This window comes from Spea bombifrons, chromosome 2 (assembly GCF_027358695.1).
Source record: "Spea bombifrons isolate aSpeBom1 chromosome 2, aSpeBom1.2.pri, whole genome shotgun sequence".
Lineage (NCBI taxonomy): Eukaryota > Metazoa > Chordata > Amphibia > Anura > Pelobatidae > Spea > Spea bombifrons.
Window position 1 is genome coordinate 97908810 of NC_071088.1, and position 23820 is coordinate 97932629.

The following is a 23820-nucleotide window of genomic DNA, read 5'->3' on the forward strand; positions in this document are numbered from 1 at the left end:
CTGCCTCTGCAGGAAATGCAAGTTACTGTCCACTCTCAGCAGGCTATGTCATGGGCTTCGTGTTTAAATTATTAATATACTCTAGTAGGAGGGCATGATATTGAATACACGTTGAATGCTGTGATGTGTAATATTAACAATTTCAGCACCGGAAGCGTAAGCTATTCGTTGCCTCAAGGGTTAAAGCCCCACGCATGCAGTTGGTGGCAGGATACCCTGTCAATAGTGTAATTCTTGGAAGTGGCAGATACGTCTTGTCTCAAAGCAGAATATCACATTTGTTTCAATGTGTCGCTGGTTTGTGGCTGAAATGAATACATTCCAGCTTAAGCCGTTAAATCAGTGCACACGTCTTTTTTAACAAGCCTCAATAAATTATTTCATTCCCTGAAACCTAATTTCAATTAGTTTTAATGTGACGTGATAACAGCAGTCCAAGAAAGAACTTTTCAACATCCATTACTTTGGAAGGGTTGACATTTCTATTTCCTCTCTACAATACCCATATTTCGTTAGCGAATTTTTTTTTGTAAATATTGTTGTTATTATGTATTATTTGCACATAATAAAGTATTTGTGACTGGTTCTGAGATTTTATTTATAGATCAAATGACATAAAAGCGATGCTTTGCAGATGGAAATAATCACGTAACAAATGCTCTCAAATTCCTTAACTTGTCTCTTTTCTCTCTCTCCCTCTCTCTCTGTCTGTCTCTCTCTCTCTCTCTATATATATATATATCGAAACAATATAACAATATATATAATAAAAACGTATGTATGTATATATACACACGTTTTATTATAAATATATATTTTATATTATGTGTGTGTATATATATATATATATAAATATATATATCTATAGATGTATATCTAGATATATATCTATCTCTCTCTCTCTCTATATATATATATACATACATATATGGATATAGATATATGTGTATGGATATAGATATATAATAAAAATATAAATATAATATATAAGAATTTATAAGGAGGCGAATACACCTAAATCGCCTCCAGAATATAATTTCATGCCCGTGCTCGAGTAAAAAAATGTTAAACGGTGTAAAATATCGATATTCTGTATGTCTCTATCTGTATGTTTCATTTATTCATCTGTATCTTGCTCAGTATCTACTCTGTATTAATGTGTACAGCGTAAAATATATAGATCTCTCTCTGCACACACAGTTTGCCCGGATGTACATGTTTAAGCCTCTCCTTGTGCTTCAAATTATTAGATGCAGTTACATGGTGTTCCCTAGCTTTAGTGTTCTTGTCTATGGAACAGTCATTACAAATGTAGCGGTTTAGTGGCCGTGGATGGAGCCGCGCAGGGTTTAGTGGCCGTGGATGAAGGGGGTAGGAAGCAAGGTAAGTGAGCTGGTGCTAGGATTGGCACCATGCAGGGTATTAGCAGGCATCGCAGCAGTGGCTGGTCTGGTGCAGCGTTTGGCTGTTACTGGGCTGCAGCTGCCACTGCAAGGAACAATGTTAAACATCCGATTTCTGGAGCCACTAACCATTAAAAACGATTTAAGTGGCTGGTTCCCGCTCAGCCAGTCCGTGCCCGGGTCCTGACAGGTGTACGGGCTAAAGCCAGACCCTCTCTGCTAAACGACTGCAGCAAGTCACTGCCAAGTTCAAGGTCATAGCACAGGCTCAAGGTCAGGTTCAAGTGGCCCCTATACATACAACATGCCTTTAAAAGCAGGATGTCTGCAGCCATAAACCTCAGTATTAGTAATGCGCAGGGGTTAAAACGGCAAAAAATACGTACATATACGCGAAGTCCTTTCCGTGGAAGCGATTTGAAGGCAGGCAATGCATGAAAACCAAACAAATGTCATAATTTGTTACAACAGCAAGAACACAACAGATCCCTGTGTATGTAATGTAGCTGTGTGTCATTCTAAATTATCTTAGAATTGTCTGGGTGAATGTAGACGATCACATTGAAATAACTACATCCACTTTATATTTAATTAGATTTTAATGGAAATGTATACACTCCTCCTATATAATGTGCTTGCACAATCATATAAAAGAATTATAGGGATATGGCTGTTTCCTAACAGTCTTACGATTCTCTAGACAAGATGCTAGCTGCAAATGTTTACATGTATGCCTTGCACATAAAAACATGTTTTTATCCCTTGCAGCCAAAGAAGCTGATCGTCCCTTGTATTATTAAACAGGATGATATGCTGGGGATTTCAGGTTTATAACACGCTCTGTAATGCGCTCCATAATAAAAGCGTATCCTGCCTTTTGAGCAGTCGGTGATTAGGGATAAACACAATACATTAAATTCAGACTAGTAATTAAATTAGTGGGTTTTTTTTTTTTTGCACAAAGGGTGTTGGTGCATACAAAAGACACATAAACGTGCTGGTTATGAGAAATACCTTATTTACTAAAGGTAGCCGGTAAAGATCGCTGCTTGGTCAAACACCCGAGCAATTTGCAACAGTCGGTCAATGCCTGATATAACGTAACATGGAAATTATTGTAACTACTTCCACCAGAAAGTGTCATTTTGTTTTGTTCTGGGTTTTTTTTTTTTTTTTTAGTTTACGCCTTTTTTTGCTCGGATCGTTTATAGATATTTAAGGGCTCGGGGGTTTGGGTTTTTTTTTGTTTTTTATTATATATGTAAGAAACAAAATTAAAAAAAATATATATATTTTTCCCATAAACCGATATACGTATTCTCGGTTGTACCGATGGAAAAAGAAAAGAGGCTATACAAATTGTGATTGTGCTTGTAAAATAAATGTCTTCTTATAAATATTAAAAAAAGACTGGGATCTTAATATACATATTTCAAGACTCAAAGGCTTGGGTATAAGCTCTGCAGTTTCAACACATTTTTTATTATAGGTGTGTATGCATTAATTCCAAGAACAGATCACAAATAATAAAGAAACCACTTTAAATAAAAAAAAAAAAATCTGAAACAATTTATGCTCACAATTGTACATATTTATAGTTATGAAACCATCTTTATAAATAATGTTTCCTCTGTAGCAGGTTAATACCATAATTTAATTACAAATGGATAAATATGGTAAAAGTATTTACAAGAAATAGGCTGATAATCATGGGGAGAAAAAAAAAAAGCGGACTGCACAACGTTTATTTACCCCCATCCCAAACCACCCTCCCAAAAGGTCTTTGAAAAACAGTAATAACATATTCAACTTGCAAAAGCACAAGACCAGCACATGAAAATCCCAGTTAACATAAAAAGTACATTCACTAGCCTGCTGTAAAAAGGACTGCCTCTTATAGTTAAGATAAACAGTAGAGACTTTGGCACGGATTTTTATTGTTTCCCAGCCCAGCTGCTTGAAAATTACAATCAAGTTTCTTTAATTAAAAAAAAAAAAAAGGACACAATAAGCAAAAATTACAATGAGAAAAAAATACGGGGTGGAAAAAAAAAATCTCACTTTTTATGGATGAACCAATATAGACAATCCATCCTGGTTAATGTAAAGCCGTATGTACATCGGAATAAGACTTTTATACATGGAAGGGTCCTTCAGTGTCCTTTCACCTGTGGTGGAGGAATCATATGTACACGAGAGAAGTGGGAGATCAGTTTAGGGTAAAACCAGCGTCTCATCTTTTTGTGGGGTAGAGGGAAATAAATAATGATTGCTTGGTGCCAAGTCTCTTCATTGTCACTGCAGTGTGTGGGTCACATCTTGCTGATGTTCGAGCTCCTTTCTGTGAAGTCCCCTTGGTGCTGTGAGAAGCACAGTGGGCACTGCTGGTAAGTGCAGAGTCCTGGAAAGTCTCAGGTGGCCTTCATAAAGTCCCAGTTGAGCCACAGAGGCCCTTACACATACCACTCATTGAAGTTTGAGGAGAGGGCACCTCCAGCCCCGTTGGACACACTGTGCACAGCATTCACAGCTGCACTGGCTGGGGAAAGGTTAGTGTTCTGTGTTTCAGTGTTGGGGGACACCAGACCTGGGGGGGTAGATGATTCATAGCCAGAGCTGGCAGCAGGCGACGACTCTGAACCTTGAGGGGAAGATTCGTGCACCTGGGGAAAAAGATAAAACACACTTAATTCTCCAAAACCACACATCAATAAGTAAATGTATTAGGTACTACAGAACATTTTGTGTGTATATTTTTCAATATAAAAAAAAATTACACTAAAGTTGCATTTGTATGCCATTTAAAGCTAATATTTGTACAATAGATGACAAAATATCGATAATTATTTTGTAACCAATAATACAATGCGATTTGTACATTAAAATATAAAGCGCTCTTAAAACGATAAGGCGATCTATATCACCGAACTTCCAGCTGGACAGGTTTACGGTTATTCGTCGGGTACCGAGTATTACCTTCATGTGTTTTCTCAGGGAGCTGGGGTGGGTGTAGGACTTGTCACACATCTTGCACAGATAGGGTTTATCCGAGGTGTGCACATGCATGTGCTTCTTCCTATCGCTGCTGTTAGCAAAGCGTCTATCGCAGCCTTCAAACTCACACTGGAAAGGCTTCTCCCCTGGTGATAAATACAAATATATACATAAGATATACATAGATTTATTTTACATTTTTAAGATGTATTTATAAACACAAGTGCATTGGAATTTCCCTTTTTGGAATTATTTAAAAACATTGAAACGCATTAGAACTTCCAACAAACCTCATCCCACTATATTATCGTTAAAAAAAGGTTTCAATTAATTGTAGTAATGTCGCCATGTGCTGTTAAACCATTTTGTTGCCAAAAACAAAAATCACATAGTGCCTCCTCTTACACTTTAGAAATATATGTTAATTGTCCTTCATTTGCAAACTCTCCAAGAGCGATTGTTCGCTTGATTCACACAGGTGGGATAAACAATCAGCTTGTAAAAGGGGGTAAATCCATTTAAAAAGCATTCATCTGATTTTTCACAGCCGGTCCCTTCCCCCTCCAATCACCAGATATCCAAATGTTATGCTGTTTGGAGCAATTTAGAGGTGTGATAACTCAAATATCCTCCATTTGGAGGGAATCCACTTAGCATTAAATTCCATTAGCACCTAAATTGTTTTTAAGAGACATCTGTTCAGATTGGGAGTTTAGAGGCATTTCTTTGCACGGAAAGTCGGCATTAATTTTAAACCTTGTTAGAGCTCGTCTAGCACCTACCCTCACTACTAAACACAAACCTTTAAAACAGGCCTAAAACTTCCTAAATATTTAGAGTGCCAAATGATGATGTTGCAGGTATTGGAACAACAAATAAGCCACACGATTAATATAAATAGAAAAAAAGAGACATACCACAACCTGTTAAACCGAGTTGTGTTCCCAGGCAGTGTTTAAAGTTATACACAACAATTTGGTAGAAATTGCCATATAGCTTACTGACATACTAAGAGACTCGCCGATTTGGGCTTTCAGTCAATTGTCTAAGCAAATGTCGTATAGAAAATGTGGAAATTGTTTTCCTACAACATCAGACCAACAGAGGCTTGTGGTTCCTGGACATTATTTTGGTGAGGTTCTAAAGATCAATCGTGAGTATGGTAGCATATTCGATAGAATGTCTGTGAATTGTATTTTAATACACAGATTCGGGGATTCGGTTAATTGTTTAAACACATTTTGTATAGAAAACGTGCGGATGGTTTTCCGACCTAAATACGGTAGATCATTAAGAAATATGGGAGTCGTCTTCCACAAGCATGAGCCAGACCACTGATTAAGCTTGGCCGCTAAACAATGTCCTAGACCTTCAGCCAGATTAGAGGCAAACTTGAATTCTTACAAGAACACCCTTATACGTCAACCATTTTCTGGACAGTCCACATTCATATACACTGTATACAATATACATTGTTTATACATAGCAGTTCTTCACTGCTAGTAATCTGAAACTTTCCCACCATAAAGACATTCAGCATTTGAATTATTTGGTGGAACACCATCACTTACCTGTGTGAGTTCTTTTGTGGATTTTAAGGTTTTCCGAGCGGGCAAAGACCTTGCCACATCCAGGGAAGGGGCAAGGGAAGGGCTTCTCCCCGGTATGGACTCTGATGTGGTTGACCAGTTTATATTTGGCTTTGAACGGTTTGCCCTCCCTGGAGCATTCCTCCCAGAAGCAGACGTGGTTACTCTGCTCGGGTCCCCCAACGTGCTCCACCGACACATGGGTGACTAGCTCATGCATGGTGCTGAAAGTCTTGTTGCAGCTCTTCTTGGGGTTGCTGAGCTGTTCGGGATCAATCCACTTACAGATGAGCTCCTGCTTAATGCACTGTTGCCTCATGTACCTGAAGAAGGCCCCCGGGTGATGATGGTGATGATGATGGTGGGCAGCCGCTGCCATGTTCATGCCCATGTTCATGGGGCCATACTGGTTATGTAGTTGGGCTGCAGTATAGGGGTCCCCCCTGGGGCTGGTGACCTGGCGGTACTGTTCGGTCCTGCCGAACACTTCCCCTGGCAGACCCAATCTCATCTGCCCGCCCAGTGGGTTTTGAGAGGCGGCTGCGTGCTGTTCGTGGATCCCGGGAAAAAGCAGGTGGCTCTGGGGGTGCTCCCCGTGTGAAAGCTGGTGGTGATGGGGATGGTGGTGCAAGCTGCCCGCTGGGGGTCCAAACAAGCCATGCTGACCCCCTCCTGCGGCAGCAGCCCCCTCCGCAAAGCCGCGTCCTCGAAACAAGAAGTCCCGGGGGCTGTTAAAGGCTGCGCCCGTGTAGGCTGCATGGGGAGCCAGGGCAGAGGCGGGGTATCCAGCCTGGGAGGTAAATGCCGAGCTTTGCCCCGGGGAGGACAGGTCGTGGGGTCCGTTACCCCCAGATCCACCAGCCGACCCGGATCCTGCCCCGCCACTGCTTCCACCGCCTGCACCGGAGCCTCCACCCGGGTTGAGCTTGAATGCGCCCATGTGAGCTGGTTCTACGAAGCTGTTTTGCGCCAAGCTCAGCTCCCGCTCCTGCATCTCTGCGGCCGCCGCGGCTGCGGCTGCCACCGCGGCGTGATGATGGTGATGGTGATGATGATGGTGCCTGGCAAATGTGCCAACACCCAGGGCCGGGAACTGGGGTCCGGCGTCAAGTAACATCTCCGAGGCTAGCGAAATGCCTGTGTGTCTGGGTCAGATTAAAGTGGTATGACGTGCAGACAAAATATCAAATATACCAGCGGGAAAAAAATAAAAGTTCTTAAAAATGCAAATAGGGAAAAAAAATTAAAAAAGTAAAAATCTCAATACAAATTAAAATAATGAGTTATTAGGAGAAGTCCAATCTCTCTGTGTTCATATATCCAGGTGAATTCGCAATATAAGCTGGACCATAAAAACCATGTTAAAAGAGTCCTCCGAGTCTGTGCATGGTCAGCGAGTCCGATCTTGACTGAGATCACAGGGACATGCTCATGATCTGGATCCAAATCTCTTAGCCCGTACTCAGTCTCTCTCAGTCGGGGAACTCAGTTCGGGCTCCCCCCCAGATGAAGGATTGGGCGGCAGATGCTCCTCTCTCGCTTCTTCTTTCTTTAAGTTGCTGCTCAGGGTAGTGGGAGGAGGGGAGGGAGGAGGGTTTGGAGGAAGCTTGGGAAGGAAGGAGGTGGGAGGGGGGAAAATAGGTGGTGGTGGAAGCCAGGAAAAAAAAAATAATAATAATACACAACAAACAACCATAAAAGAAAAGTGATATCACAGAACAAGGAGCGCCGTGCTAACAAGTCAGCAATGCTCGGACTAGTGGTCAGGAAGTCCTGGGCTCCTCATTATCCTCTGCTGCAGATCTCCTCTTTCCCGTTGCTTTTGTTTGCTTTACTTTCCTTTTCAGTGTTTTTCGTTAGAATGGGCTTTTGTTGAGCCGGTGGTGGGTTTATGTTTTGTTGGGGATTTTTTTTCTTGTTTTTTTTTTTCTTGTTTTTTTGTAGTGGTGTTCCCGTCACCTCTTATCAGAACCCCTCCTTCTGCTGTCTCTCCTACCCTGTGACTGGACTGGCAGCTCCTCTCCCCACCGCCCCCTTTAACAGCTGCCCGGTCACACAGTGGAAACCATCCGATTGGCTGCAAGGATTCCAAGCGCTCTTTGGAGCACTTCCCAGTCCGCCTGCCAATCAGGGTAACAGCCCCTCCCCGACAGGAGCTCCCACCCCTGTGGCTGTGCCACTAGGGAGCTGGAACCCGGAGGGAAATGGGTGCCCAAAGGCCAGCACTGGTCTCAGTATCAATGCCTGCTTACAAATAGAAACGCACAAACCATGTGGTGTGCTGGGGTAGTATGCTTGTATGTGAACATATTTTATATATATATATATCGATACATGTATCAAATAACAGATGAAATAAGTATCTCGAGATAATACCTTTTTTATTGGACTAACATATGTGTATCTATATATGTATATCTGTGGATCTAGACATAAAGTATGAGTATAAGAATAATGAGTGTATTCTGTATTTATGATAACATTGCTCACGGATATTACATTGTTAAAACTATGATTTTTACAGAAATACACACAATTCCAAAATTCACACCTCCCAGTGGGAATTTGGAATAGGAATTTGGAGTACATGGGAACATATATAATTTCTGGAAAATTTCCAATGAGAGCACAAAGGGCGTGCAGATATCAGACCGGTGATAGTTTGCAATCTGTGCCTCACTCAGAATTCAGCTCCGTTTCATATATAAGAAATTGACATGCTTTTCTTCTATAATCTCAGTTAGGTGAGGCGAATGATTGTAGACTATAGATTCCATTTTTCCTGGGGCTAATAGGCATATATATATAGATATATTTTTTTAGAGGTGGAAATGTTCAATTTTTAGTAACCACAAATAGATTTACACCCCACGTAATATCTTCAGAACGTGCAAATAAGGTGTATAATAATGCATATGCTCAAATATTCTGGAGATAATTTCAGAATATTTCTAGAATTAACTAAATAAACAAAGATACATTTGACCATCAAAATATTCATAGACTACTGCAATTATTATATGACTATACTGATCATACGTCATTACTATAATCTAAAAAGATCGTGTTTACATTTTCTAGCATTTCATAAATAAAATATACATACCAAACACTCCCTTATTTACGATACAAGTATATATAAATGTATCATATTAAATATATATTATATATATATATTAAATATATAGCTATAGTGAGAGAGAGAGATTTATATATTATATAGTGCATATACCGTATATATATATATATATATATATATATATATACACACACACATGTAAATATGTATATATCTATATATTACAAAACTGGGTGGATGAATAAGCAGATAACGGTAACGAGAACAGGCAGAATTGTACAGTGATCGGTGCCTTGTTGATGTTTTTCTGTTTATTGAATATGAATGTCAGCTCTGGGGGCAAACCCCGATGTAACCGAGGCCCCTGCACACCCAAAGAGCTGGGAATTCGGATTGCTGGATGAACCCCCAGAAGATGAGGGTTGTACACGCACAGTGATTGCGAACACTAGTGTTAGAGGGAGCGTATGAGACGCGAAGATATGTTTGCCCTGGTAATAGGGAGACATTGATTGCCAAATAAAGACGGAATCAGCCGCTCTCGCTAATTACTGTTTGTTTTCGAAGCTTGAGGCGCATTAACAATTAAAAGCCCGTCCGAAAGGGAATAGCAGGGGAAAGCCGGCTGGGTTTATACGAGGAATACTACTAGTCCAACATAGAGCGCTGCCAGCCAGCTTCGGCTACACCACCCGTGTACCAGACTAACCTCGAACATATCTACATGCTTACTGCATGCCACCTCACACAGCATATACATACTTACTGCCAACAATCTCATACAGAATATACATGTCAGCTCAAACAATATATGCATGCCTACTGCATGCCACCTCAAACAGCATATACTTTTAACCTCAATCTATACATGCTTACTGCATGCCACCTCAAACAGCATATACATGCCACCTCAAACAAATATATACATGCCTACTGCATGCCACGTCAAACAGCCTATACATGCCTACGGCATGCCACCTAAAACAATATATACATGCCTACTGCATGCCACCTCAAACAACATATACATACTTAATGCAAACAACGTCACAAAGCATATACATATCAGTTCAAACAATATATACATGCCTACTGCATGCCACCCCAAACAGCATATGCATAACCTCATACAATATATACATGCCTACTGCATGCCACCTCAAACAATATATACATGCCTACTGCATGCCACCTCAAACAATATATACATGCCTACTGCATGCCACATCAAAACAGCATATACATGCCACCTCAAACAATATATACATGCCTACTGCATGCCACCTCAAACAATGTATACATGCATGTCACCTTAACCAACATTTATATATCATCTCAAACAACATATAAATGCTTATTGCAGGCCACCCCAAACAATATATATCCATCTTTTGGTTTGGTGACTTCTCCCAACCTAGCTTCCTAAAAGAACCCACAAGTCTCGCTTTCACCATATTTACATACATTTGCATATATTTAAGTATTGACGTTGTCCTGAGACCTTCTGAGTAAGTATATAGGATGTTAGGAGACTTATATTGCTTGTAATGCGGCAGCCCTGTCCTCCCTCTAACTCCATGTTGTGTATTGAGTGACTCCCATAGTCCGCGGTGTGAAATGCTCACCTCTCATGCAGACTGAGCCCTTTCTTCCAGCTCCTTTCTCTCCTCAGTGCCTTTCTTTCCCGCTCCTTTTCCCACATCACCTCGCTGTATGTACGCTGTGTGCGCCTCTTCAGAGCTAAAGTTTCTGGTGAATTCGTTAATTGCACACTGAGACCCCGCAGGCTGGCCTGTATGTACTATTCTTTCACGGCTCCAGCCCCGCTCTCTCCGCAGGAAACACACAAGCCGATCCAAGTTCAAAGTCGCTTCTGCCGTCCCCTCTAAGAAGTGCTTTATTTCCCTTCAAACCACAAAACCTCTTCCCCCCCAGTGTCACGGGGTGAAAAGGGAAGAGAAAGGAGCCTCCGCTCACTTGCAGGGCCATTGCCAGAAATGCAGACTTAAGATGGTTGGGTTTAAAGGCGAAAAGAGAAACTTCTCATACTTTTTGCATTCGTGTGTTACTTCGGTTCTCGACAACTTTCTTCATGTCCAAGTAACACCAGATCTGCAGATCAACATCGAGTCCAAATGGTAAAGATTCTGTGTATTTTTCTTAATAACTGATTTTATAATAAAAACATTAACCCATTAACGCTGACCAGTGGGTGTGCAATATAATTACTCTTTCTATTGGCGGCTCAGGGGTTAATATCGCCATGGAAACGTTCTAGAACACAAAGGCTTTGCTATATGCATTTTTTTACCATTAATTGGAAAAAAGTACAATTTAATTAATTGTTTGAATGATTCTCTAAGGCTACAATAATATCCGGCAGGCTGTGTGTGTGTGTGTCTGTGTGTGTGTGCAGCGTAGGGTAGAGCTAATTCATTGAAGCTTGTGAAAGTAGCCACTCAAATTCAAACCACAAGCATGGGAAATATTCTTTCCTTTCTTTTCGAAGAGTTATTGATATAATTGGAAGTTTCAGGATCGCTGTGTCCTGCCAGGCATGGAATTTATTATAAATACATTTCGATGTTCCTCGCAATGTGTTATACGTTAGCCTGAACTGGAGATGAAAAGCACAGGAGGCCGAACCGTTGTCTGTGTGACAGAGCCTCATAATGTCAACATGGTCATCAACAGGATATTAGATTGCAGGTTACCTTTGATTGTGTTGACCTCGGGTCACTCCTAGGATACCCGGCCTCTGAACTCTGAAAGACCACATATGTTGTGCTATAGTGGTGCTGTGTACTACATAGTGCAGAACAACACACTTCTTTGTAACTAAAGTGTAATGTTCAGTAAAGGGAAATCCCGAAAGTCTGTGCCCAACCTGTCAGGTTTTCCACGCCGTTTAAAGACTACTACAGAGATATTTATTTGAACGCTTCCTTTATCCTCGTGGGACACAGAGAACTGCATTCCATACAGAAGATTTCATGTCTGTCTGTCACCTGCTGCCATGCCTTATACTAGTGAAAACACTAGTCCCCATGTCATTGTCCACTGCTTTCTATGTGTAAATCTATAACGTATATGTGTGCAACAAACACAACATGACCGAACCTTGCTTAATGTACAGTGAAGAAAGACTAAGCGGTGATCACATTCCCCAATGGGTTTCTTGGGGTTTAAAAGGCAATTTCTGCTGTCATTCATAAATAACAGGGCATATGTTAACCATATTGTCTGCACACGTACACCATCAGCTTGTCACTATTTGATTCATCTTTACAACTTCTTGAAATGCAGAATTTGCATCGGATACAATTCTGGGTTTTTTTTCGGGGTATAAAATGTGTGTGTACAATATCACATAAAATGTGTGTGAACAATATCACACGCTCAGCAAAATTATATTATATACATATATTTATATATAGATACCGATATTTATATATATATATATATATATATATAAAACTCTCTCTATATATACTTACATACATGTATGTGTATGCATGTATATGTATATATCCATGAATATCTCTGCCTAGAGAAACAATTGGAAACAGATGTCACAGCAGTACATCTCTCTATATGGTCGAAGATGATTGACGGCGATATCTACCATACAAATAGCGGAGCAGTAGAGGTATTCCTCCGATGAAGTAATCAATGAGACTTTAAAGAAGTAAAGTACAGACACAAAGAAATGCATTGGATACAATAGATTATTTAATGAATCATTACGATTTTCGGATGAGAGCCCCATATAAAAACATGAGCAGATAATAACTTTACACTAGCAACAACTTGGGTGTCAGGTCCTGCATGTATTATACAACTTGATACCTTATACAAGTACGCCCATATCAGTCTTCTAATAATGTAGAATACATTGTTAGGGGTACTTCACAGTTTAAATGGACTCTATGCGTTCGCAGACCCAGAGTACCAATCTCACTTGGGTAATTTTACTGCACAATTTTTTATAGCGCCTATAGAGCATAAATATATCTTACATATATAATGTTTGCTAATGAGCGGCTAACACAGAAATGTGCAATATAAGTTTATTATATATATATATCCATACACACAAATGAGACCTTCGAACATTATTGTTATTAATATAAAATAATACTAAACTAGTTTACATTATATATATAACTCCAGGTAGCTACCACTTAATAAAAAACGAAATAATCAAGCATAGAATATCAATATATGTAACTAACGAAAAAAGTTTTTAAACAATATGATGACGTTGTGAGGAATGCAGGACACTCGGATTTTCTAACACCACTTGGCATTTAGAAAGAAATAAAACGATCACCTCCTCATTCATTTCCTTTTACGTTTTATTCGCTCTATAAAAATCATTTGATGACGTTTATTTGCATTAACACGCATAAAATCGATGAGATACAAGACTGTCGAGTTTCACAAGAGATTTGGGCGCAAACGGAAGTTTGATAGAGGACTTAACATGATACAATCATTTCATTTTACGACGTTTCCATTCTGTATTAAACCGTTACATTTTAGCTCAATAAACCGGTTCACAGGGAATTGTGTTCCTGGCACAAGAAAAGCAAATAAAACAATAAAGCATTCTTATAAAACCATGTGAGTCTACATACTACCTGCTAACGCGGCAACCCAACTAACCATTTATTGCAAAAATGCCTCAATTGTTAGTTTTCCGCTACATTATTTATTCTGTTTATTGGGGGGAGTTAGAATTAACCCTAGTTTAACGTTCTCTAGTGCAGCTGTGAAACAACTAGTTTATGTATTACTAGGAGTATTAGTATTATGTATTGTCTTATATAGCGCCATCATATTCCGCAGCGCTGTCTTAATATAAAATAAATAAAATAAGATTAACCTTCCAGTGTAAAAAAGACAAAATCCCTTCAATGATTGCTCATTAAAAACGTTTTTCATAGCTCTTTGTTACCGTAATATTATTTATTATTATTAGTATTAATAAATTATTAACGAAATTGTAATAATAATTACACTGCACTGTATATTGGGAAAACAAGACATACCAAGTGGTCCCAGGCAGCTATTTGGATTTATCGAAATAAACAAGGAAAGTCCTGCCCTTAAGAGCTTACGGACCAAAAATAATGTAGAGGAGCATATGTGCATATAGCGTCATAAAACTGGAAATAAAATAAGAAATAATAATAATAATTTATTATTATTATTATTATTATTAATGTGGAGCAATTGGTTTCCATTTTGCTTGCGCCTCAAATTTAGCAATTTATCTACAAAACTTTTTGTAAATATGCTCCAAGAGCGCTGCTAAAAACCGTACACTCTAGAATAAAGAACTTTGTTTATCTACTGTATGTTATGAATTTTAGATATAATAAATATATTTTTCCTCTATATTATTTCTGGTTTCTAACCTCTTCTTTTGGTAAATCCAAATAGTTGTGTGGTTTACTAGTAGTTATGCACTGTCTACCCAATATACAGCGCTGTGAAATATGATGCCCCAAAATAAATCAATAATTAATTTATAATAATGTGTGCAAAGCAGTTCTGAATCCCAATTTTTAGGGGCACCTGTGTGTGTTATGGAGATTAACTGGAGGCTGGAGTAGAGTGTGTGCATTATATATATATATATATATATATATATATATATATATATATATATATATATATATATATAATATATATACACACACAGCAAGATATGGGTTTATGTATAATGTCCATGCCTTATCTAGTTATATATGAGACAAAATAATTTGTGAAGGACAATCCTGAAAATGTCTAATGTGTTTCAATGCACCTTTACAATGAAAAACACTTTAGTGAAATGATTTGACCTTTCCCACCTTGAATACCATCAGGCCATTTTTCGGATGTCATTTAAGAGGAAGCCTCCTCCTGCCCAAGACCAATAGATAGGTCTAATCTTATTAATAGCTTTAGTCCTGACATAAAAATAAGGATTTTTTTGCATCAATATATTGTAGAAACAGATTTTACAATTCTAACAGTAACTGTATCATCCATGAGGAACATGATTTTTCTCTGAAGCCCCATCAGGTCCTTGGTCTTGTCTTCTGCTCAGGATAGTAATAATCATCAGAATGATCTAAATTAAAGTCAGCATGTGTTAGTACAAAATGATCACCTCAGAGGACCCATGACCCATAAATCTGTCAAAGACATGTGGCCTCGGTTAATAGAAATGTAAAGCCAATTTATGCTTAATCTTTTCACAACATCGGTATATAATGAAGCAAGTATACATATATATATATATATATATATATATATATATATATATATAATATAATTAATACAGCATATTAATTATATTTATTATTATTATTATGTACTGGGTTTAATTAGTGTGGATTACTCAGATATTAGCTGTGATCTGATCAGGTTTCTGTTTCCTCCTCTCACATATTACCGCATTCCCTCTCGCCCAGTGTGGAGTGTTTGGCACCGAGAAAGAAACCATCTCCTGGCTGTGCCTGCAGGATTACTCACACGGCTCTTAAGTAAAGTGATTATTTTATTAAATGGCGCGTACATGTTTGCTTTATACGAAGTCTAAGCCAGAGCTGAAATGGCAGTTTGTTTCTTTCATAAAGGTGATGTGTAAAAGCAACTAATTAATTGCAGTGTGCAGATCTGTGCACACTCACCCCTTCACCTTAGGTGAGTGTGTAAGAATGGCAGTGCACCCCCCAGGGTATAGACTGTGCCTGGCCTGGCTCCCACTGCACGCCCACCTCCCACGCACGCACGCGCACACACACACACACACTCTCTGGCTCTTCCGAAACTTTCTACAAGTGCAACTTTCAGAAGTGGAATGCAGGCTGAGAGCATGGGGGCGGATCCCCGCTGAGCGGCGGCCTGACAGCCAGCCAATCGGATGCTCGGGCCTCCTGCCAATCCTGGCAACCCGTCCAATCCCGGCTGTGCCATTACTAAACTGTATGCCCCCACTGCGCGCCTCCATTGCTGCGCTTTCTGCCAATCGCTGGAGGACAGAGTGGGGAAAAGGAATAGGCAGAGTTGGGAGCCAGACAAAAGAAGTTAAATAGCGCTTAATCTGCCCATGTTTTTGAAGGATGGTAGAGGGGGAAAAATAACAACAGTAAGTGTGGATGGACTTGATTGTGTAGTGATGGAGCCCCCTTTGAGCAAGAGGAGTCAGACCCTGAGGTTAGCGGATTTGGCAGCGGCTCAAGCCCATCCTCACCAGACTATGACAGGCTTCCCGGGGCTGGGGAGTCATCAAGCTCACTCCCACCCTGCCCACATCCACCCTGGGGAGTTGGGGAGTGACCCTGGAGTTGCCCTGACTCCATTCGGACCCGAGCACATGGCCCAAGCCAGTGCTCTGAAACTTAGCCCCTCTCAGCATATGGCAGCTCACCCCGAAGCCCAGACAGCAGCTGCTTTTGCATCGCCGGCTACCGTCAGCTACCCCGTGGCTCCCTCCCACCCTGGCTATACTAGTAGCCGGGACTTTATCCTCAGGAGGGAGCTGTCCACTTCTGCCATGTTAGGAGAACAGCATCCGGCCACCAGCTCCCCCCATCACCACCACCACCACCACCCCCATAGCATGTTCATCTCCTCCACTGGTACCTACGGCCACTCGGAAGGGGGCAGCCACCCCCTCTTCACTGGCATCCACGAGCAGGCAGCCCCAGGAGTCCACCACCCTCTGAATAGCCAGGTTCGGCTCGGTTTGGCCGGGGAACTTTACGGAAGAGCAGAGCCCTTCAGAGCCGAGCACTATGCAGCCTCCTCCATCCACAGCTACAACTCTATGAACTTAAATGTCAACCTGGCAGCAGCTGCCGCCCACCCCGCCGCTGCAGGGGCGTTCTTCAGGTACATGAGGCAGCCCATCAAGCAGGAGCTCATCTGCAAGTGGATTGATCCTGAGCAGACTGCCAAAAAACCATGCTCGAAAACTTTCAGCACCATGCATGAGCTGGTTAACCATGTCACGGTGGAGCACGTTGGGGGACCCGAGCAGAGTAACCACGTCTGCTTCTGGGAGGAATGCCCCAGGGAGGGCAAACCGTTCAAAGCCAAATATAAACTGGTCAACCACATCAGAGTCCATACCGGGGAGAAGCCCTTCCCTTGCCCCTTCCCTGGATGTGGCAAGGTCTTTGCCCGCTCGGAAAACTTGAAAATCCACAAAAGGACTCACACAGGTGGGTATCGCTTTTCCCTCTCTCCCTCTCTATCCCTCTCTCTCTCTATCCCCCTCTCCCTCTCTCTTGATCTCTCTCCCATCTAATGAATGCACACTTTTTACATCCAATCGATTGAAGCTGGAAACCTCTAAGGACAAAAAAATATATTATTATTATTTTTAATTGAGTTTCCAGTCGATATCAATGAAAGTTGAAAATATAGGAGACAAAAGGCTCACGCTCTTATTGAAATGCATGCAGCCCTTGCTTAATAGGAGGGTAGGGCATTGGTTACATTGGGGTAGGGGCACTTTGTTCAGGGTATTGGAAACTTGAAACTTTGGGTCTTAATAACTCTTTGTTTGCTATAAAACCGTTTTCTCTACGTGCTTCTTAACTTACATGACTTTAAGGAACTATGATATAAAGCGGTGAAGTAAACCAGTTTAAGGTAATTACATCATCGTATACAATGTAATCTTTTTTCATTCGAGGGGTTAATATCATGCATGCTACAGAATTAACCCTTAGAATGAGGTGTGTGCATTAGGGTTGTGCAACACCACATGACCAACAGGGTTATAAATTAGGTCAAAGGCCTTTAAACAAACTAATATACATTTGGACTTTGATGCTCCTGATGGAATTAATTTAATTCGGTGCAGGTATTTGTGTGTGACAGAAGCATGCAATCCACATTGAAACAGTAATTACACGTGTAAAGTAAGAATTAGACATAGGAAACATAACATTTCCTCTACACTCCTTAATATGTACACACATTGTCAGCGTAGGCCTCGTCATACAAACATTTACTATAGCACCAGCTCAAGGACATTGAAACACATGTGAACTTGTGATAGAATAGGCATGCATTGTAAACTGGGCACAAACATCGTGTAATGACATTAAAAAATAAAATAGAAGCCATTTGTATGTAATGGTTTAAGGCACAACGGAGCCGCATTGCCAATAAAATCCCGTAAAAAGGAAGCAAAATGTGAACAGGCATATTGAGCTTTTTTATGATTGTGTGAGTCGCTACCACTAGGGGTAAGTCTGTTACTACTGTTAAGCATGCAGCCTATTAGTTGTCTCTGCTGAGTGAGTATCAGTAGTTATCACAGGAGGTTTGTCTGGTCACCACTTACTTTTAATTGTTACTACTACAGGGTTTATATCAATACATACCAGAAGTGGCATGTTTGTGTCAGGCGCATATTATACACAGCAGGTACTACCTTGGGTTGTATCAGTAGGGTCCACTAGAGATACATCTGCAACTTGTTACTAGGGATGTATTAATGACAATGCTAGTTGGGCTTTATGTATGGGATTAAACATTAATCAATGTTCTGTGGTTTAGTCTAATTTGCTACTAAGTGTTAGTGGATACAAGTAACTTTTTATTATTAGGTATCTGTTTTGAATTCACGTGGATGCAGCAACGAATACCGGCTACTGTTAGTTTAGTACTGTTACTTGGTAAAACTTATCAGTGGATGTTACTTGGTTAAACTTATCAGTGGATGTTACTGTGGTTATTGATGTGCTACAGCTGGAGTATTATACAGATGTATCAGATGGCGCCTCTGTATTTGTGTCATTGGCTAGTGCTGTTACTATGTAGGGATGGTGGATGTGCATCAGTGGACATTACTGGGCATTTATCATTGTGTACTGCTGTGGAGGTTTCAGTGGTTTCAAGGCTACTGAAAGGGTTTTATTACTGAACACAGTACGGTATGTCATACTGGATTGTTGGGTTTAAATCAGTGGGTATTGATGATTATGTATCAGTGTGTACTGTCTATATGTATCACTGGACACTAAAGGGTTTGTGCCATCTGGATCAATACACTTAGGGATGTCTTAGAAATATTGAATTAAGGGCATATGCCTGGCCTTCTCCTTGTGTATATCATAGTTCAGTGAGGCAAATTGTGCATAGTGAGAGGTTATACAGAGCGTGGGTTCACTGCTTATATTATAAGTGCATCGATGTGCTGAAAGCTAGTAATACAGTTCGGGTATTAGTGACTTAATTTTTAACACTTTAGAAACATGTGAAATGAGCTTATGTCCTGGAAATGGCTAAATAGGGTTACCATATTAGTATATTATATTTAGTATTATATATGGAAGTATGAAACCATTGTAGACAAAGTGATGTTTTGTCCCACAGCTGACCAGCTACCGCCTCAAGACTCATATTTTGGCTTGCGTTTAGCATATTTGAATGACAAGAGTTCTAGTTCCATTTGTGATAGAGAAGATCATCTATCAGCTGCAGAGCTGTCATATGGCATATTGATACTAGATGTCTTCATGTTTTCACAGTAGATGTAGGTATGATGAAAAGAAGCAAAGCCATGGTGTATTGTGGTGAAAATGATGTGAAAATGATAATAAAATGCTGACAAGATTGGGAGATTTGACAATAATCAGCTTGGGATATTTGCAGTTAAGCTCAGCCCACAATAGAGAGGAATCATAGGGTGCATATGAAAATAAGACCTGGGTTTTATTTGGGAGGGAGCTGGGACTAAGTTATAGATAAAGTGGAATTATTAATGGTCCAGTTGGTGGTGCATCAGGAAACAAACTGATTATATATTAATGGAAGAGGCTGTTCTTAATATATAATTTATAACAAATAAGAGCCAGTGCTCTAATAATAAGTTGTGGTATAAATGTATAAATAAGGGTTGCATAAAACTTGGGGTGATTACTCAAGGATCAGTCTGAATAGAGTTATTATAGAATAATAATTGTTGTATAGTGATATATTGGTTGGTGAGCCCTTAAAGAGCTGAACGTACAATAGTGATTATCACTGGGATGTAGTAATGAGAAGAGATAGGCTAAATTACTAATTGTTGCTGAGGTATCATTAGTGAACAGAGCTTGGGATATTTAGTTAGGTTTACAATAAGTATTAGATACTAGATCTCTGCATATGTTGGTAACTTAGCCTAGTGTTAGGGTGTTAGTAAGATCTGTAGGTGGATTACTAATTACTATGGGGCATAAAATGTGAGATGAATTACTATTGATGTAGTAGGAATTATTAGTGATGTAGTATAGCTATGGGTGCAGTAAAATAGTTGCTTTTACACATTTTGGGGACTTGGTAATGTGCATGTTTATAGTCTTCATCTCTTACTAAGAGGGCCACTGGTGACTTAGTGGGATTGGTAATAAGGCTGTTAATATATTAATTGTATAGTTGAACAATAACAGTCGGTTTGTGTCTGCAATAAAAAACTTTAGTCCTCAAAAATCAGTGTAAACGACTGCTTTCTTTAGTATAACCAAGTTTCAGCGACAGATCACTGAATATATAATTTCCACTTATTTTATTTTTTTTTAAAAAAGCCCAATAAACCATAATATAACACCAAGGCTAAGTATATATCTTGGAGTTTGTGCTTTTGGCGCCAGTCATCTGTCAAACACCCTTCAATATATAATACTTGAAGCGTGTGGCACACAGATCTAATATATCTCCCTGTAAGACAATCCATTCCATGTGTATTAAATTGTTAACAGCCTGGCCTGTAGTATCTGAACTGACAGCACTGCCTCCCCCTTACACATACTCAGAGAGGAAGCCTTGCTCTGATCTGCAGCCATTAAGAACCACAAGCATATCTGAGATTTAAGGTTTACAAGGCTGCAGTGGTAATTCTCTTTCAACCAGGTTAGCTGCTGCACAAAACCATAAAAAGACCAGCTCTAATGACCTTATTACAAATAGTTTCATATGAATAGATAAAAGAGGAAGGAGGGTAAAATGATAGAGGGAATATATTGCAGAATGCTTATTGTATCACTGTTATTTATTATTGTTAAGATGATGACAGACGGATGGATAGATAGAGAATAGATTGATAAAGGTAAATAAATATATAGAAAAACAGATAGGTAAACAAATGAGATATAGACAGATAGATAAATACATTAAATATATATCAATAGATATGTTGCATTGTGTTTATTGTGATATTTAGAGGAAATGGCAAACAATTAATGTTGAATTACACTACAAGAGTAAACTTGAGGCTATGACAGATAAACCCATCCCCGAGGCCGCTCTTGACAAGCACTTTAACCGTTAAGTAATGCGGAAACCTCTTCCAGTAGATTACCGTAGATTTCTTGGCCCCTAGCAGTGCGCACTGTTCCTTTTAGCATGTCTCTTGCAATTACATTGGGACACACATGCAGTAACTTCATGCCTGGAATTGAGATGTGCCTGTCACATCTTACATCGCGACTCTCTTTTAATTAAAATACCGCCTGTAAACCGAATATATTTAGGTGTGGAACTGAAACGCGTGCTAATAGATTCAACCGATTTCTCTGTCATCGGATGACTTCATATTTTTATTGAATCATGAATGAATTTACCGTTATTAATATTGCTTGAGACTTTATTAGGAGAGGGCCCTCGCAATAGCCCACACACAATTATATATATATATACATATAAATTTCCTGAAACTACACTGGCAAAATGCTGAAATTGAAAGACATCGTTATTTCATTTGAAACCTAATTTATGCCACTTTCATTTTCTGTAGGAGAGAAGCCTTTTAAATGTGAGTTTGATGGTTGCGACAGGAAGTTTGCCAACAGTAGTGACAGGAAGAAGCATTCTCATGTGCACACCAGTGACAAGCCTTACTACTGTAAAGTCAGAGGTTGTGACAAGTCTTACACACACCCAAGCTCCTTAAGGAAGCACATGAAAATACACTGCAAGTCACCCCCGGGATCCCCCACAGCTATTGGATACCCTGTAGTAGGAACTCCTATAGACGATCCACTGTCTCCTACCCAGGAGCAGGTAAGAGGGCGATCCTCAAATCTGTCACCCCAGGTCGCCAATCTCAATGAATGGTACGTCTGTCAGGCCAGTGGGACCCCAAATAACATGCACACCCCGTCCAGCAACGCGGATTCCTCTGGCTCTGAGGATGAAGAGTCCTACAGGAACTCAGAGAGGACTATACACTAGACGCATATACAAACAAGGGAGTCGTCTTATTGGTGTCTTCCCAGGCTTGACAGATGGACTAGATGAACAAAGGTTGGGTGTTTTGACTTTTTTTTTCGAAATATTTATTCTTTTGGAAACCCTATGGTGTTCAAACACTTGATACTTTTACTATGCTTCATAAACTTAGCAACAAATGCCATCCTGGACAAATTGCTTGTTTCTGGGATAGATGCCCAATTATTTCAATGAAAATAAACAGTTCATCGTTCACTGCCAATGCAATGATTATTACCATTTTTTTTTTAAAAAAACTACTTTTTTACAATTAAGGACGATTGTTCAGACTGGATGCTACTGGAAATGACAGTGTCCTTTTTTCCTGATGTGCCTCAAATACGTGAAATAAATGTGGGTCTCAGCCTGGTTAGCCATTTTTGTTAAATGGCGTCTTCATGCTACACCACCTGCTGGACTGGAACACAACTGGACTAACTGTACATTATACCTAAATATTTCTGATTTTTACATAGAAAAAAAATAGTCTTTTTCCAAACCAACACTTTTCAATTGACCCTACAATCTAATATCTATATGTAAATAATGATCAATGTGGTTTTATAAATATGGAAATATGACATTGGAGCCTGTGGACTGTAGGTTTTTATACTGACTTGAAAAACGTGATTTTTTTCCTTTTAAAATGTAATAAGTTATTTATTGTTGTAAAAATGGTACTGCATCTTTGTTGCGTTTAAATGTGTTTGTTTGGACAGGAAGCATCGATAAATCTGATCTGGTGTGCATTAAATGTAATACATCAGATTTAAAACCACCAATTCAATCATTTTAAATCTTTTATAATGGTTAAGGGGAATGAAATCACAAGCAGGTTTTACTTATGAAAATACTTTTTCATTATTTCATAAAGTACCTTAACAGTATTTTAACCTCGTTTAAAATACAATTACAAGCTGTGATGAAAGTGAGTGGGCTAATTAACTCGAAATATACAGTCAAATGATGCATTAAACCGTGTCTGGAATACGAATGATTAAAAAAACAAAGAAAGAAGAAAAAACTCCCTGTGAATATGTGCGAACTCAAAAGCACACCAAAGTACGACTGTTGTTTTTTTTTTTTTTTTAACTCATTCGCTATTTAACTCATTAAATCATGCAACGTTTTTTGCCATTACAATGGCTTAATATTCATCGTCTTCTGGGTATATTTACACCCGAGCACAATAGCAAAACTGATTTTCCGAACTGAAAGCATAGATTTTATTAATAAAACGCGAATTCGCATTAGGCATAAATGTCGTGCTGATCAAAACATACAACATTCAAAATTGTAACAGAAAATTTCTCATTTGCAAAATATGTTTAATACTTCATGTGGTGCGTGCTGTGGGTTGCGAAAACTAAGTATAGTTCTGGAGTAAACAACGCCTTGACAGAGAAAGGGTTAACATTGTCAATGTGAGCCCATTCGGTGTCAATAGTTTAAAATGAGGAATTCCTTGCACATATATATATATAAATATATG

General features: G+C 39.5%; 2 protein-coding genes across 2 annotated transcripts; one reads left to right on the forward strand and one right to left on the reverse strand.

Annotated features, from left to right (window-relative positions):
- Window positions 1-2855: 2855 nt before the first annotated feature.
- On the reverse strand, window positions 2856-7225 carry ZIC2 (Zic family member 2). The gene is made up of 3 exons (XM_053455326.1): window positions 5969-7225; window positions 4380-4543; window positions 2856-4066 (listed from the first exon to the last, which is right to left on the reverse strand). The coding sequence occupies exons 1-3, from the start codon at window positions 7101-7103 to the stop codon at window positions 3857-3859; spliced, it is 1509 nt and encodes a 502-aa protein (XP_053311301.1). The 5' UTR covers window positions 7104-7225; the 3' UTR covers window positions 2856-3856.
- An 8945-nt stretch (window positions 7226-16170) lies between these two features.
- ZIC5 (Zic family member 5) lies at window positions 16171-23334 on the forward strand. Its single transcript, XM_053455327.1, has 2 exons — window positions 16171-17287; window positions 21856-23334. Exons 1-2 carry the CDS (start codon window positions 16171-16173, stop codon window positions 22290-22292), a joined length of 1554 nt encoding a protein of 517 aa, XP_053311302.1. The 3' UTR covers window positions 22293-23334.
- The last annotated feature ends 486 nt before the right edge of the window (window positions 23335-23820 follow it).

Excerpts from the sequence above, each read along its gene's own strand:
- ZIC2 (XM_053455326.1), bottom strand. The coding sequence starts at position 7,103 with ATGTTACTTGACGCCGGACCCCAGTTCCCGGCCCTGGGTGTTGGCACA. Across the intron at positions 4,544-5,968 it reads CCACAAAAGAACTCACACAG|GGGAGAAGCCTTTCCAGTGT; the intron begins GTAAGTGATGGT and ends ATTTATCACCAG. Across the intron at positions 4,067-4,379 it reads CCCTGAGAAAACACATGAAG|GTGCACGAATCTTCCCCTCA; the intron begins GTAATACTCGGT and ends CTTTTTCCCCAG.
- ZIC5 (XM_053455327.1), top strand. The coding sequence starts at position 16,171 with ATGTTTTTGAAGGATGGTAGAGGGGGAAAAATAACAACAGTAAGTGTG. Across the intron at positions 17,288-21,855 it reads CCACAAAAGGACTCACACAG|GAGAGAAGCCTTTTAAATGT; the intron begins GTGGGTATCGCT and ends CATTTTCTGTAG.